We start from the raw sequence: 17,631 nt of genomic DNA, 5'->3' as shown, positions 1-17,631 counted from the left end.
CTGATCGCCTCTGACGAAGGTAAATTTGAATGTTGGGCGACCAAGGGTACGCATGTCACAAACCTCAGAAACCTGAGTGAAGTCGGAACTGCGGATGCAAAAACCTGCCAAAAAAAGATCTACCTCACATAGAAAATTGGCCTCATTGTGTGGCTAAGATGATAAGTAAATAAATCACTTAGCATTTCGCGAACCTTTCAGAATGCACACTTGGTGACCTTGGGGTAAAGAAGAATAGAGGCAGAATGTGTGACAGACTTGAGCAGGCGAAAGTAAAAAGAATAAACACACAGTTCCTTTGTACATTTACAGTTGTTAGGTTTATTCTTGACGCAAACATCAGGATTCTCCTGCACGGCCAACGCTGTGCTATATCCCACCAGAACAAATAGCTGGCAACAAGAGAGACACACCGATCCAGTTTCTCGGCCACGGCGGCCGCTTTTCTGGTGGAGGCGAGAAGCAAAAACGCCCGTGTGTACGAGATTTCGGTGCACGTTAAAGATCCCCGGGTGGTAAAAATTAATCCGGAGCCCTCCACTATAGCACACCTCATCGCCTGCGTTGTGTCGGTGCGTTAAACCCTACAATCAATCAATCACACCAATCCAGTTCCAGCATGGGACCAGCGTCAATGAGCCCCACTCACGTTGTTCTCCATGGCTATCCGACGGACTGCGGGCGTCGTGAGCACCTTGTCTCCGGCGGCCCCTCCAGCTTCCTGGACCACAGACTCCGCCGCTGGCTTGCTCGCCCGTTGCGAAGAGCCAATGTCCTGATCGTGGACCTCGTCGTCATCCGACGAGCCTGCATTGGCAGGAAGCCCAGAGTGCTTAGAAATGGGCTTCGAGAAGAATGCTGCACGTGATGGCGTACGTCCACTCCTTGGTATGAATGCAAGCTGCGGGAATATGAGGTGGCCAAATTGTTCCAGTGGCTTACCGAAAAAACCCGCGTATAATACGAGGTTTTTTTTAAAATTTTACTATGTAAAATTTGTGCCTCGTATTATATGTGGATCCCAAAGTTTTCAGCCGAAAATTTGCACTTTCGGTTTCGGTTTCAGCGGAGGCTGGGCCATCTTGCGGTGGCGTTATAGCTGGCTGCTGCTTCTCTCAGCCGGCGCCATTTTGATTGTTTTGACCACGCGAATGATCGGCACGTTAACCGCAAGCCTATCACGATGTCGGGTGCATGAAAGCATTATTCAGCGGCAATTAAAAGAAAAGGTATTTTATGTGCCGATACCATCAGGAATTGCGCCGCAGGACGGCAGTTCGGCGTCACCAAAGGCAGCATTCGCGGGTGGAGAAAGAAACTGGTGCTTGACTGGATAAAGTCTGTGTGGTGTCAGCGGCCTGGAGCACTGTTGGGGGTTCCCGTCAGTGCTCGTGTTGGACGCCTTTCGCTGCCACCTGGCCGATTCTGTGAAGAAGTTGTTGCGCGAACCCCGCATCAAACTCATTGTCATTCCAGGAGGAATGACATCCCAGCTGCAACCGCTAGACGTTTGCATCAACAAGCCTTTCAAAGACTGCATCAGGTCCTGCTACCAAGAGTGAATGAGGTCAGGAGACCTGTAAGTGACAGCTACCGGATGGCTGACGCGGGCTTCTCCAGCGGTGCCTTGTGGCTGAATCGCGGATGCGTGGGCCAACATCCCAGAGGAGCTCGTCAGTCGCTCTTTTAAGAAATACGGCATTTCGAACGCCCTTGATGGCACTGAGGACCACTTTCTGTGGGAAGACATTTCCAACAAGGCGGCTTCAGGAAACAGCGGCAGCGAACCTGCCGATAACTGAACGGACGACGGGAGACAGTGCCAGCGAAAACTGACAATGACTGAAGGGGTAACTGCAGTGCAAATAAATGTTTTCTGTGCTCTTTACCTCGTATTATATGCGGATGAAAACTTTTTTTCTGATTTTGCTGTCCCCAAATCACACCTCGTATTATACGCGGGTCCGTAGTATACGCGGGTTTTTACGGTATACGGCGGAAAATGCCCGTCGTTCGCAAAAATGGTGCATATTTTTCATTTTCCGACATTGATTGTAGCAATCATCATCATCACCACCATGATCAGCCCGCTGACGTTTACAGAAGGATGATGATGCTGCAGTGTGCGGTTAGCGTCATTCGCAAGTACTTTCTTTGCCCTCTTCCACGCTGCCACCTCCGATTCCAATCTTTGTGACTCGGGGGCCCTCAATAGCTGCTCTGGTGCCATTCCCGCACGCTCACTCTAAAAACAAAGTACTTTGCTTGTATGGTAAACTCCCATTAAGTTATTTGCAAGTCCACGGGGACCACAAAAAACTCCAAATTAACCAAACCAAATTAAGGGAAGGTTACGGTGATACAATTTCTCTCTAGCCTGCTCTATGTTTTGTCACAGCACCATGGCTAGATTGTTTGTGTAATTTTGCCGCTCTTGGCGAAGTGGTAAGAACCGTAGAGGACAACACACAGCTATCTCTGTCTCTGACATTGATTGCGCACGTGCCGCAAGTTTCCCACGGCGCCCGTCAAGGTGGTCCGTGTTACCTCTAACAGTGGCTGTGCCCATACATCTGTTCAGTGTTCCGTTTTGTTGTTGTTGTTGCATTCGTATTTGTATTGTTTGCCCCTCCTGCTTTGGTCTCTCGCCAGCAGCATTTGGGAAAAAATTCAAGCCATTCCACTCAGTGTGAAAGCTGTCAGAAGCGCAGAGCAGTGATTCCCCATGATGGGCTGTACCGTCGTTATCCACTCACTGCTACGACCCCATGCAATTCGAATTTCCCGCCTTCGCAGTGCTCGCGTGCCCCCCGCCTGAAACTGCACCAGCGGGAGTTCTGTTCTTTTTGTGCTCGCTTTAATTTCGCATGCTGGAGCTGTTTTGCGCCATTTCAAACGCACAATTTTTTTCGTGCACGGCTGGAGCCGTTCTGCGTCATTTCGAACGCGCCATTTTTTTCTTGCATGGCTGGAGCCTTTTCGCATCATTTCGGATGCGCCATTTTTTTTTTCTTGCGCGACTGCTTTTTTTACTTACTACCATAAAAACTAACCCAACGAGCGTTCCAAACTAAATAACGCGAGCGCTGTCGGTTTGTTACATATATTTCGCCTCAAATATACCTATAGTTTCCTTTGCGCTAAACAATGGGGAGATGTATGACAAGCACCAGCGGTTCACGATTTTCAAACGCTTATGACTATATAAACCATTGGCTTTCAAAGCCTCTGGGGTACAGCGCGATGCCAGTGCTACAACGGAACACCCTGTTGCTCTACTTGGGTCCAGCGAGCGAGCTACGACGACAAGGCGAGCGCCTAAAGTGCTCTGCCCTTAATAAACAGATAAAGTGGTCCACCCGCTGTCCGCCACCCACACGACTTAGTTACAGCCCAGTCAACTTTTTTCTCGGCCAGAGAAGCTAACAGCGACTTAAGAGAGAGTGAAAGAAAACGTGGACTGCCTCCTACAAAGCCATTGCAGCAGATGCTCATTCGTTTGTGAGGCTCGTGACCTTCACCTCATATTCCATTCCCACCATGAAATAAAACAATTTCCTTCCATTTTTTTGAAACCTGAATTTTGAAAGAAGTCGATGCCAGTGGCATTTTTTTTTTATTAACGCCAATCTCACGCCACACTAGTCCAGTGCTCGCTGCAAACTTTTGCTTCCTCTGTTTCAATGCTTATCTACGTGAGACGTTGAAGCATACGCCTGATGCTCCGATGTACCAGCCACTGCCACCCACCTAGCAAAAAGCACCTCAGGAGTACATTAATTAGAGCATAAACCTCATGTGACTCTCGCCAATACACACGAAGGCTTTGCATAATTCAAACAAAAATGGCCCCTTAGTACGCAGACCTGCTGCCCAGGGCAGTGAAGAACTTCACTTCAGACGCTAAGCTAACACTCTACGCAGCTACAAAATAGAGCAGGACAAGGCAGCCAGTCTAAACAAGTCTTTATGCATCTTCCTTGTACAGTTGAACCTGGATATAATGAAGTTGACGAAATTTTGCAATTTTTCGTTACCTGCAGGTTTTGAGTTAAGGCTCGCATGAATAAGGCAGAAACGAAACCAAATTGCTAGACATCAGTGATGGTGAACTCACCCTTTAAGGATTTATTTCACAGTGAAAAAACTGCCTGCTTTGCGCCTGGTGCTTTCCCACGAGCTCAGACACTACGCGGCACTCCACAGATGCAACTTACCCCCATATTCCCCAAACCAACCTACGTACCATTTTTTGCCTTTTGACACTTCTCAGTCCCTTAATTAACGAGTTTCAAGAACCAAATTTATGCTTAAGGGGCCCCTTTTTACGAACTCGGTGCTCTTTTCTGCACTCAAAATTGTTAAGAGGGTGGTGCTAGCTGTGATGCTCTACTAAGCGGGGATGTTGGTCTTCCTCGACGACCGAGACGGCACTTAAAATTACGAGCTTGTCTTGGAAAGAAAACAGTTTTCTGGCAGCAGAACTCATCACCGACAAACCCACACCACAGACAGCAGTGGAGCCGCGTGACTACACACCAACAGGCAGGCTCAGCACCTAACCGACACCGAACTCACCGGTGGAAACACACAGTAGTTTGTGGTGCGGGTGCAATTCGCTAAATTAGTTCGTTTCTCCGGTCGGTTTTTCTGTGAAAGTGCAAAAAGCAACGACTGATCAGCTCGCCGACTTCGTTTCATCAAGGTTAACCACTGCAACGTTTCGTTACATAGAGATCGCAAACACATGGGCGATGGGGAATTGAAAAACTGTTAAATCCAGGAACTCGTTACACAGAAGTCCGTTACATCCAGATTTAACTGTATACCACTTCCACGGCCTTTCTGAGCACAAGCAGCAATCATTTCAACGATGTCTCTTCTCGTGCAGCCATATCACCCAGCCAGTTGGGTTGCCAACATGGCAAATCTCAACCTTTGCATACTGCTTGCTTCGAGTCAAGGCTACGAGTTGAGACGGACACTCAAAATTAAAACCGCAAGCACTACTCGTGTGGGCAAGCCCGCAAAAGATGATGAAATCACACTAGTCAAGTGACAAGGCATCTGAGAAGGTAGAGTTGAAGTTTAGAAAGACGTGAATGATGAGGCTAACGAAAGAAGTTGGGGCGAACCAAATGGTGACATAGTGACGAAGTTTTGGGAGAAATAGACAACGGCGGGAGAAGGCAATAAAAACTGCGAGCAGAGCTGAAGAGAAATGTCGAACCGAAAAGCCACGCTATGCGGGGGCTATTCTGAACACTCTTTTGTTCAACTTATCCTGGGGATAAGTTGATGCCGGACAATTTGAACACTGTGTCGATGATGGTACTACACAGAAACACGGGAACTCTGCGCACACTATTTCAGGCAGCTATCTTTCACTCCATCGAAATGCCCATCTGGGCAAGGCAGATTTTTATGCAGGGAAGTTAGGGCATCCATGCTACAGCCACACCCACGCACACGCATAAAAAAAAGTCAGTCAATTCAAGGTGTCGTCGGCTGCTGCTGAGAAAGCACTGTTGCCCTCCTAAGCACAGCCACAAAGCTGCAAGAGAATGCTGTGCACCTATAAAGAATTATACCCGTGTCACATGTGCACGAAAAGTGACATTAAGTACTGAAAGCCTTAAGATATCGATCGACATTATTTTGGTTGGCCATGCTACTTGCAAAAACGCAAAGGCATTAAATTAAATCTGTTAGGCGTGATGGTGATAATGAACAAAAAGAGAAATTCACCCATAGTTTAGAAGTCTTTAACGTAGAGAAAAATGTCTTACAAGTGCTAAAAACATTTTTGTGAAACAAAACGTTATGAGAGACAGTGCTCTCTAAAAAATGCTGTGAGCCGTTTCTAAAAGTGGCTTCAGCCGCTGCCGTCCCCTGCCAGAGGTAGCCAAACTTGAAAAATTCAAAACGACAAGTAACACGATGTTACGACACTTTCGCCGCTGTTTTAGTGAACTTCGTCTTCTCCAGAACTTCACCACTAAGAGTGCACAAGAAATTGTCTTATTTCGAAGTTCAGTAAAGTTCCAAAAGAACGCCCACCCAAATTTCGCAGATATCAAATGAAAAATACAGGATGGGCGACCTTTTGGGTCAGGGGCGAAACACTGCAAGAAGTAGCCGCACCGCCAAACGAAATTGCGGAGATATCGAGATGGGCAAACTTTCGGCTCGTGTGTGGAAAGGACAGGTACGTGGCCACATCAGCACCTGCACAGATGATTTGCATTTATTTGGTTCACTCACTGGTGCTAAAGCCATCCATTGCAAGGGGTGGGCGACCTCTGGCCTCTTTTAGCAAATAAAATATTTCATCCGCAAAGGGGGGTGGGCAAGGTTTTGTGGTTGGGCGTTAGCCCAGGACTTTACAGCACGTTTCCGCGTCAACACCGTGGTGCTGAGAGTTCCATTGCTTTCATTTGGTGCTCATTGCGTTCAAGAGTAGGCAGATTTAAGGCGTTCATGAAGGAGAATGAGTTGTGCGGAATTCCTAAAAACCAAAAATGACATTAGAGCAAATGGCATTAGACTTGTGTGTAGTAGCAGCGAATTAATGACACTAAAACTTAAGGCCTTAAGCACTTAATGTCATTTTTCGTGTACACGTGGCACGGGTATTACACAGCTTTCTCAGAAAAATTTGGTGGACACCTAACCCTCCCTGCCTTGCTGTAGAGGGCTGCCTAGTGGCACGGACAACAGCCAATGCCACGGACGTAAAAAGCTCGCAAGCAGCAAATTATTTTCCTCCCGTTCACTGCTTAAAAAAACAGCACGATTATCAAACCACTGGTCAGAAGAAACGGTAGAATCAACCGCCAATATCACTGGGTCTCCTTGTAACGGCGAAGCTAGCTGTCACGTCAGCAGAGTTACCGGCTCACACACTGCCCATCGCCAAGGAACTATGGCTACAACCACTTCTCCTTGTGAAATTGGCCTATAAAGCCCACAGTTTCTCATTCAGTGCCCACTGTGTGTCTCCAGTGTTGCTTCTTCCTACAGTGCAGACTAGCGAGGGCTGATTCCCACAAACACCTGTTAGATGCCAGGCTTGCTTTAGTCGCTTCACTCAGCAGCAAAGGCACAGCTGGGGAAACTCCGCATGAGAACACGGTGATGCACATTGCGATCTCTCAACCCTTCAGCATAGCGTCACGTCCCCCTGGTTGGTTTGTGGTGTACAGTTGAACCACATCATAACAAACACTGATATAACGAATAATCGGCCATAGCGAACTAAATACAAGCTTTGGTTGGTCACGCTTCATTTCAATGACACTAAACCTTTTATAACGAAACTGAAACCGCGAGGGCCGCGTGATATCGAATATAACGAAGAAATATTTGACTAGTAGGCTGAGAAACTGTACTCGGAAAATCCCTCCGGCGTCCGAAACTGCAGAAGTTTAAAGGCCCTTTTGTTTGTGGCCACTGTGGAAAACTTCAACCTGCTCAGTGCTGTGAGTAGCCACGAGACAAAGATGACATCCTTCCTCGAAAAAAATAGCAACACAGGCATGTTTTGTCAAATGAACTTTGTCCGTTGTAATTTTTCGTTTCATGTTCTGATCCATTGAGCTTTAAATGCCACAAGCTGAAAGATAAGGGTTACCTTGTATCTAGTAGGTTCGAGGAACCAAATAATGCGTATTGTATCAAGGATTTTTGCGCGACCCAGATTACCGATTGGTTAGAACTGGTTTTAGCTCTACTGTTACAAAAAATATTGGAACTAAATTACTGTCCTGATACTATTTTTTTCCAACGAGGTTTGACTGTATTTGCGCCTCTTTGGCAGGTTTTAATTACGCGCGGCTTGCATGCAACGTTGCCAGAACCACCTTGTAGCTTTCCCTGCAAAAGTCAAAACAGCCCAAAACAACAGAACGCTAAGAATGCTTTCTTTTTAAAACCACGATTTGCGGCTAACTTCGCCCCTAAAGTGCTGGTGCGAAGGGTGCTATTTATTCTGCAATTCCAATGATAAAAGAAAAGAAATTTCCCTCATGCCTGGAGAAAAGAAAAGCCTTTAAAATGCATTCTCGGTATTTTAACGACACCTCAAACAAAAAAGTATAGAACACAGTTTCCTGGACGCAATTTCTAAATGGAACGTTACATATTTAGACCGTCACAAGCTTGACTGGCCAAGCGTAGCCGTGGTGCCATCTAGACCAACCACATGCACTTGAATGGTGCATTTAATAGATGGTGGTTATTATTCACCAAACCAGCCAGGTAATACAAAATGAATGTGCATTTGAAATCTGCTCATATGCGATTCCCCCGCGCCCCTCCCTTTAGCAAACACGATTCTTCAACGCAACGAGCTCTGCACGGACCATGCGGGAAAGAGAGCGAAGGCCCGAGTGCACCCACTGAGCGATTCGTCGTCCACCTCGATGTCCACCAGGGGTGAGCCGACCTTGCAGAGGTCGTCCACCTCGTGGTACAGCTTCGTGATGCGCCCGTCGTAGCGGCTCGTGATGGTCACCGACGCCTTGTCGCTCTGCACCTCGCAGATGCTGTCAAACTGGCTAACCTTCTCGCCGACCTTCACGTACCTGCGGAAAAGGGCCAAACCACACGCACGCCCCACAGGTTTTTTTAAAAGGGCTAATGCGGACAAAGTACAAGTTTGTTTTATTCGAAAGATTTCGTGTTCTTTAGTGCCCCCGGTGCTTGTCTAGAAGCAAACAATGCTTTATTCACTGAGAAATTAATCAATTTAAGCTAAAATTTTGATTCACCCGCCAAATCATACGTTTTCGTAACGTCTGCAATGACGTCACACGACCAGGTTTTCAAGCTGCTGCGGAGCCTTGTTTACCGTCAGTCAACCTAGATGGCGCCACCATACTGCGGCAAGCTGTTTTCTGCCTTTGCTTTGTTTTTGACAGTACTTGTACCTGGCTTGTTTTTGTTAAAGAAGAAAATAATCGTTTAATCAAACATGATGCTTGCTCGTCAAATATGGTCACGTCATGTCATGGTCATGTCAAATATGGTCACGCTTACACCAATCAGCCAGTGTCATCTGAGACAACCTCAAAGCGCCGCAGTGCTGTGCAGCTAAAACAAGCATAGTGCGTGCAGTACTAAGAGTAGTGTGCATGGGTACTTCTATGTTTATGTGAATTTTCATAACTTTCATTGTTTACCCCACCATTCTTACTGCTGTAAAATGGATATGCATTACATTTAAGCGCAAACAGCTTGTTCGGCAAGTTTATGCGGCAAACCCTGCCTAATTTACGTTTGTTTTTGCCGGCCTCAGCCAATCGCACAGCTGGGCATATGACATTACAGGTTCTGTTGCGGGAAACGAGCTAGTGGGTCGCATGTCTGTTCCTTTTTCCTAATTATATGCAAGCTTATTTGGGCAAAGTTTATGCTAAAAGTGGTGCCAGCATGATTCTAACGAGGCAACCTTTCGAATGAACTAAACTTGTGTCTTGTCTTCAAGGCCCCTTTAAGGCCTCAAAAACACGCCTGCCACAGCCAGGGACCCCAAATCAAATTACCTCTTTCACAGGCGCAAACATTATGCACTCAAAACATGCTTAGCTTCTAGTCCCTTGCTCGATGCGTGTTGTTCTCCTAAAGGTAACGACAACCGTCCTCCACCTTTCAAACTTAACGCAAAGGAGAATCAATGTGTTATTTAACAAGTGGCTAATAAAAAAGAAAAAAAACACACACACACAAGCTACAAGTACAACTGGAGCTATCAAGGCTTGTGGTTCTTGAGAGAGGTGCCAGGCCTCCATCATAAACAGGGCACTCAATAGTTCAGACAAAATGTACAATCAGAGGAGAAGCAAGAATGCCAGGTGGCCAGGAGCACTGCAGAGTTCAATTTCCACCTGCACTTGCCAAATAGGTGTTCACATCAGCTCTCTGTTCTCGCATATTATCTCTATGGTTCTCGTACTGTCACTGTTGCACAATGTGTCGGCTCGCACACAAAACCGCTGCAGCTGCTCTCTCAAGCGTAGAGGAAAAATGTGAAACACCTAGTTCAGCCCTCACCCCGACGACTGAAGCTAACAGCGGTCGCAGGCGACACACGAACTAGTTTTCAAGGGGGACACTGCTCTTTAAAACTGCTTCCTTCAATTGTTGAGTAAACTTTGTGAAACTTGCTCCTTTTCTTGCACTGATTTCAAATATTGCATTATTTTTTGAGCAAGTCAATTAGTTACCAAGATAATTAGAGATAATTAGCCATTTTCGGAGGAACAATAGACAAAACAGCATTGCTCATAAAACTGAAACCCTCATATTTTCCAATACTATGAACCCTGGTGAGTGCAATAAGAGTCGGTTTTTTTGATGCACTGCTTGGAACTAATTTTACAGCTCATTAAACTTTGGTAGTAGCAGCGGCAAGGAACCATTTTGAGTGCCCATTTCAAACACCAAGGTTTAATGAGCTGTAACATTACTTCCAAGCAGTGCATCAAAAAAAAAAAAATTGACTCTCGTATTGCACTCACCAGGGTTCGTGGTATTGGAAAATATAAAGATTTAAGCTTTATGAGCAATGCTGTTTTGTCTATTGTTCGTCCAGAAATGGCTAATTATCTCTAATCATCTTGGTAACTAATTGGTTTGCTCAAAAAATAATGGCAGATTTGAAATCAGTGCAAAAAAAGCAGCAAGTCTGACAAGTTCCACAGAGTGCACTCAACAATTAAGGGAAGCTGTTTTAAGAGCCATGCCCCCCCCCCCCCTAATAGTGTAGGCCCACTGAACAAACATTACAAAGATGGTGAAAATGATGCAGTTTTGCTATCAATGAAGGGCTCCAACCTGTGCTTTCTTGGTTCTTAGAAAGCGTGCGCTGCAATGGGTCCTCGTGTCACGACCTATCCAACAGCTGTGCCAACTGTGGAGTTTGACAGCAGCAGTGGGAAATGCAAAGGGTGGCCGGACGGACTGTGAAATGGATGCGTACAAGTTGACAGCACGGGCGCCATAACGTTACCGAGCAACAGACAAGTGCTAGTCCCACGAGATGCTGCCATATAATTGTGCGAGAAAAGTGCAACTGGCACAGTGCAAGACAGCACTGAACACACCACTCAACTGACCTACATACTAAATTTTCGCGTGTATAACCCGTCCCTGCACATAACCCGCATCCCCACTTTCAGCTCACCGGAAAAAAAAAAAAAAAAATCCTCGCGTATTGCCCGCACACTTGATACCGAAAAGGCTGCGCCAAAGCTACTGCTCAAGCAACACATCACGCACTATGTAGACAGAAAAAGCATACATTTAGCAAGTAGAATGCACTGACTGCAAGGCGAAAGTCACAGTTCACTAATAGAATTCAGTTGTTAGAGTGCTCTCGTCCTTGTTTTTTCTCCCTTGCCCTTGTATGTTTTGCGCAATCGCTGCCATGGAAGGCTTAGTGCTACTGCATAGAAGCTTCATGGCACAACGCGCATTGCTGTGAAGCTGGAGTAAAAGAAAAACCCAGCATATTATTCGCACCCCTACTTTGCCACTGAAATTTTCGCATTTTTGATGTGGGTTATACGCGCAAAAATACGGTATTTAACAAAAACTTCGTTTTACTGCATACAACGGCAGTCAAAATTATGAAATACAAAGGGTGATGTGGAACCATTTAGTTAAAGAGCTCCATTTGAGTGTTTTTAGCGTTTGCACTTGAACAGCATTTAGTTGAGGAGCTCCAATTGAGTGTTTTTAGCATTTGCACTTGAACAGCATTTAGTTAAAGAGCTCCATTGGAGTGTTTTTAGCATTGATGCACTTGAACAATATGCAGGGCTAGTACAGGCTTCAAAAGCAAAAATTCAAGGGTTTTCAAGGACTTTCAAGGACCAGAAAACAAATTTTCAAGGTCCCCGTCTAATGTTTTATCAGAGATTACCTTATAACTTTTTCACCACAATGCAAAAGTTTTTCATTGCACAATACGCAAGCACATTAGTGCACATTTAGATAGGCGCTAACGGGTTCGTGAATGCTCCCCCAGCTCTATTTTTTAATTTCATGGTTGGTAGTTAAAGGTTTTTCTTTTTTCCTGGTGTTTTGCTCAGGCTGCTGGATTTCAAAAGTTCTTTAATGTTGCCTGCATCTCCTGCTTTGTCAGCAAAGTATCGGTTGAAATTAAATCTGCAAGTGTTGCTGCAAGGCAGGATGAACAATGTGCATGTCCACCATTTGCACGTAAAAGCAAATGCAGATGGAGCGTATGAGGCACAGCAAACATGCAAGGAGCGAGCGTCCACAGACTAGATGGAAGATGCAAGAGAGAGAACAGAAGCTGGCTTTCACTGGATTGTATAGTGACATGGATTGAATTGACAAGTGCCTGCTCTCAATGTTGCCTTGTAATAAAAAAAAATCCACCAAACTTGTCATTTCACGCAATACAGTTAATCTTGATTGTTACAATGTTTCTTTACATTTGCTAGCACCTAAAATCCACGACAAACCCTTTAAATTCTTGTGAAAAGACAGGGCCATTGATTCTCTCTGGAAAAATTAGCGCCAAACCACCCTGTGAATGCGGTTGGAAAGCAAAGCTGTAAACGGCACCCACAACGATTACCCATGCGACCTCAAATAAATTCACTCACGTCGCTCTACAAATAGTGAAACCTGAGAGAAGTGAAATGCACTAACCACACCCTCTATTACTTCAAAGAGATGTTCTTGGTATGGTTAAATTAATGCCTGATGCGTGAACGGTGGTTGGTTGAGTTGTATTGGTGTAGCACATGAGTGGAAACTCTTTTTATAAAATTAAAGTTCAAACCCGGTGTTAGACGATCTCACTTCTCCGTCTCTGCCGCCGTGGACGGAGGCGACGAGATCTGCGGCAGAGACGGTGGAGCAGCAGGAGAAGCAGGAGGAGGAGGATGAGAAAATACTTCTATTCTAAATGGCCCAGAGTGCGGCCCAGGGGAATGGTTTATTCACTGTAGCCCATATGCAGTCCGCCCCGCCTGTGCTCTGTCCACCAGTTGAAGCTGGGTAGGCAGAGAGGGGCTGGACAGCAGCATCTCCCATTGCTCTTGTTCGATAGTTGACGGAAACAGATGAGGGTGCTCAGGGCTAAAGTCGCACACCCCGATTATGTGCCAGAGTGTTCCTACTTCTGAGCAAAATTTACATTCAGCGTCGTAGCGATTCGGGTGCATTAAGTGAAGACGCGTCGGGTGTGGGAAGGAGCCAGATCGTATGAGCGGTACGGTAGTTTGTTGTTCTATGGAATGGTCAGGGTAAGGCGAAGGTAGGGTCTGTCTCAGAAGGCGATAATGCTCGGTTATTTCCCTGAACGAGACCAGAGGGTGACTTCCCTCGTGTAGCTCCATAGCACGGGGGGTAAAAGCGCAGGCTTGTTGTCCAAATGAGCTGAATGGAACCATTTGGGAAGTGAGTTTTTAGCACACGCAGTGCAGGTAAGGACACCAAACCCGACTGGTAATTCCGGTAGGCTTGTTGGGAATCGGTGACTACCTTAGGAACCCCTGGTTGAGTGAGAGCCAAGGCGATGGCTGCCTCGTCTGCTGCCGTCATGTCGTCGGTCTTGAGTGAGGCACAAGCAAAGAGGTTGGTTGTGGAGGTAGCCACGATGATTGTGTACTGCTGGCCTCGATTTTGGGAGGTGTCTGTGTAGATAACTGCGTGATCCCCACCGAGGGAGGGGTTGAAGGCTTGAGCCCGTGCTTGTCGGTGCCCCTCGTCGTGTGAGTGGTTCATATTGTCACAAAAAAGATGACGAAAAGGGCAACGCAGCATGGCTCTCATCCCAGCTTACGACGACGAAGCAGATCTGTGGGTGCGCGCTGCCTGCACGGGCTGTGGCTTAGTCGCCATGTAAATAAGGTGTAAATACATCATTCATGTCGTCTGTCCTGCCACCACTTAACAATATTTCGAAGCAAAGGAAGCATCTTTAGTTCTTTGCGACAAAAGTCCAGGAGTACATCAAGCGGAGCCAATCTGGTGAAGGATGCGGCGGCCCGCCGCGGTTCTGCTCATTCGGAGCTTCTGGATAGAAATATGGCCCTCTATCAGCTCTTCCACCGTATTGTAGAGCCCCGTGCTAACCAGCCTCTCTGTGGATGCACTAAGGGGAAGAACAATGGCTTGCTCAACCGCCTTTCTAATCATTATATAAAACATCTTTATGTCCTCCTTGCCGAGAAGAAGACAGGGGCTTGACGCTTGACGTAAGTGATTCTCGAGAGGACAAAAGCTTGAACTAATCAAAAGGTATCGGATCCCTTGAGGCCTCGCTTCTTGGTGGCAACTCGCCTGATCATGTGTATGATTTTATTGATTTGTCTGTGTTTGAGATGCTGCAAGGACACGTCACTCTTAGTGTTGGCCTGAAGATGTAGGCCCAAGATCTTGATGTTGGGGCTTGGAGTGATGGCCTGGCCATCACGGAGTATTTGAATGGGTTCCTTGAGGTGTCATTTGGAGTGAGGGCGGAGGACAAGGAGCTGAGATTTTTCACGCGAACTGGAAGCCACAGGCTTTAGCACATTGGCGTACAAGAAGTGAGAGGCCATGGGTTGGTGTAAGCTTCATCTAATGGCTATCGCGTGGCATTCAGTGAGAATGCAGGGTTTAAACCCGAGGATGTGCTTGATGAGTGCACCACTTGTCTTCCCCGTCTCCGCGTGGGCTTGTTGCTAAATTGGTAAAACAACGGGCTCTGACTTTGTTACTCTATTAGTTCCAGGTTCGATTCCTGGCAGTGCCAGTAAATTCTTTTATTTGTCCGCAGGAGTTTTCTGTTGACACCGACAGTCGCGAAAGAACCCTTGGGGGGTAGAGGTAAAAAGCTTTGCTTTAAAAATCAAGGGTTTTCAAGGACCATTTAAAAATTCCAGGACTTTCCAGGCCTTGAAATTGGCACTTCTAATTCAAGGGTTTTCAAGGTTTTCAAGGACCTGTGCGAACCCTGAACATGAGTCCTCTGGGTTTCGTACCTCTCCACTTTAAATGCCACGGACGTATAGTATAACACAAGGCTCCACATCAAAGCTTAGACCTGTTTTTTCTACCCTTCTTATTGAAAGCAAGCAGCATCAGTAGCAGTTAGGTGCAGGCTGAGCTTTTAGCCCATTAACTAGTGATTGGCTGAAGTAGTGCTACGCAATTACTGCACGGTACATTTCTTCATTTCCTGGGGTTGCTAAAAACTTTACCTCAATAAGAGCTAGCAGCCAGGGTGCACCTGTAATAGGTGTACTTGTAGTTTGAGAACACATCATAATTTTTTTCTCTAAGCACTATAAACACTTATGAAATCACTTTATTAGAAATCTCACTCCAGCCAGAGCGTTTCACCACCAGAGCGTTTCATAGAAATTACCTCCGCTTCTAACAAATTATTTTTTACAACAAAGCCAGCTTCACCAAACGAGAGCCTAGTGTATTACTTTTAGATATAGTAAGACAACCATTACAACTATATACGTAACACTTGGTGTCAGGCTAGTTGGTGGAACAGCTATTGAAAGGGTTGCACTGGGGACCTTCCATGGAAACGGATGCGAAAGAATGTACACTTTGTCGTTGAGGAAGTGTACGTTTTTTGTGTTCGCTTCAGTGACACGTTGATTGATTGATTGTAGGGTTTAACGCGCCGACGCAACCCAGGCGATGAGGCGCACCATAGTGGAGGGCTCCGGATTAATTTTGACCACCCGGAGATCTTTAACGTGCGCCGAAATCTCGTACACGCGGCCGTTTTTTCTTTTCCCTCCATCAGAAAAGCGGCCGCGGCAGCTGGAAAGCGAATTCAGTGAAAAGTCCCCAGCACAATCCTTTCAAGAGATAAACGCTGCACTTTCTGAATGAGGTTCGAGCTCCCCGTAGTTGTTCACCGAGTGCGCAACAGGACAGACCGCATAGAAGCCAAAATGGCACCCACCACTCCTTGATGGTGACCTCGCCGATGCCCTCGCCGATGTCGGAGAGCTTGAAGGCCACAATCTCCTGCAGCCAGGGGCTCGTGTGGAGAGGTCGCAAGGAGGGGGCGAAGCGAGACCGCACCTCCGATGCCGCCGCTGAACGGTGCGAGACGCAGCTGGCCGGCCGTGCGACCTGTAGGCTGCGTCTCGAGTGCTGTGGGCAAGATGACCGAAGGTAAGATCGGTGTCTTTAAAACAGCCCCACATTTAGGCTCCCCCCTACGATTACACGGACAACCAACTAACAGGGGCTCAAGAAACATGTCTGGTGACTGCTCTGTGAGAACTAGAATACTTGTTTCTTCAAGTGTTAATCACTTTTGTTGTTCTTTGGAATGCCAACTCCTCTTGATGTGTACTGGCATCTTTTAGTGGTGTTGTGGTTGTAAATGTGTCTGTCGACAATCTCTTCCATAAACGTCAAGGGTAAGGAAAAGTTTTGTCGGGATTGGGGTGAAATGTTGCAAGAACTCTGTTGCTTTGCTGTGACTGCATCACTAATCTCAAATTGCACGTACAACAACACGTTTTACGTGCCTGATGTGAAGGCATGGGGCGACATTCCGGCGAGATTCCTTTTTCGTTTAATTTCACTTCATTCACTCGCACTGGCTGCTGCTGGGGCACGAGCTTTTCAACTAACTCCCGGCTCCTCCTATAATTCTTACTAATGGTAGCGCACAGAACGTACTAGAAACAGAAAGCAGCCTTTACGCCAGACTTCTGGCCACTATTCATTTCATCCAACTTACGACTTCCTGTTTTTAGTAAGGGGGAGTGAATTGAAGAACTTAAAAACAGAGAAAGCAAGCGAAACATACGTCGTTAAGAGCTCGTGAGGTAGCGAAAGCTTCTTTCTAGTCAGCTCATTACAGCGGGCAACAACCAAAATCCGTGCAGTAATTTTTATTTTACGCTATTATAAGATCACTAATGAACAGTGACGGAATACCGCAACACCGGCAACACGTGTCAATCGCACAGCAAGAAAACATGCCCTCTAGACCGTTAACCCAGCAACGCAGATATTTGGCGCTTTTTATTTTTCGCCCTTGCAACGAAAATTTACGTCAGTGTTTGGACGCGTAAACGCAGCGCGATTAAGCGAACGATAGGTTAATGTATGCCCATAATCAGTTAATCTGCACACGAAGCTGGCAGCTCGAAAATACCGGCCCAAGGTGTCAATCTCCGACGTCTCATTCACGGCACTGCTAACACGCCACGCGATAAAAGCACGGTATCGCAGTGGTGCGCTTGCCGCACTACGACGGAAGGCTACTCTCGGACTTCAGCAGATGGTATGCAGGAAACGTCGATCGCTTAGTTAGCGGCAAACCACGTCTGCGACTTTTTATGGGCTGTTACACATCGAAAACAGGCGTTAGACGTTAGGATTAGTAAAGGCAAAAGAACTAACCCATTTGGATGCGTTCCGCCGAGCTTCACGGGGCAGCGCAAGCCTTAAATCTCTGGGAATGAATCGAAATAAGACCGCTGCCATGCTCGCGACGGTAACGCAACAGCGCGACAAAAAACACGCCACCTCGCCGTCTGCAACGACAGAGAGGCAACGAGCCCGACGAGCCAACCGGCTTCGTTCACCTGTGAAAGGTGTGAAAGAAAAGCAGAAAAGTAT

At 46.6% G+C, this 17,631-nt stretch overlaps 1 protein-coding gene across 1 annotated transcript; it reads right to left on the bottom strand.

Annotated features, from left to right (window-relative positions):
* Nucleotides 1-616: 616 nt before the first annotated feature.
* On the bottom strand, nt 617-17,602 carry LOC144162511 (lipoamide acyltransferase component of branched-chain alpha-keto acid dehydrogenase complex, mitochondrial-like). The gene is made up of 4 exons (XM_077693074.1): nt 17,413-17,602; nt 15,953-16,146; nt 8,401-8,585; nt 617-807 (listed from the first exon to the last, which is right to left on the bottom strand). The coding sequence occupies exons 1-4, from the start codon at nt 17,494-17,496 to the stop codon at nt 632-634; spliced, it is 639 nt and encodes a 212-aa protein (XP_077549200.1). The 5' UTR covers nt 17,497-17,602; the 3' UTR covers nt 617-631.
* Between the last annotated feature and the right edge of the window lie 29 nt (nt 17,603-17,631).

The sequence above is a fragment of the Haemaphysalis longicornis genome, unplaced genomic scaffold (assembly GCF_048455015.1).
Source record: "Haemaphysalis longicornis isolate Haplotype H1 unplaced genomic scaffold, Haemaphysalis longicornis Haplotype H1 scaffold_12, whole genome shotgun sequence".
Taxonomy (NCBI): Eukaryota; Metazoa; Arthropoda; class Arachnida; order Ixodida; family Ixodidae; genus Haemaphysalis; species Haemaphysalis longicornis.
The sequence above is the reverse complement of the archived record's forward strand: the minus strand, read 5'-3'. Positions and strand labels throughout refer to the sequence as shown.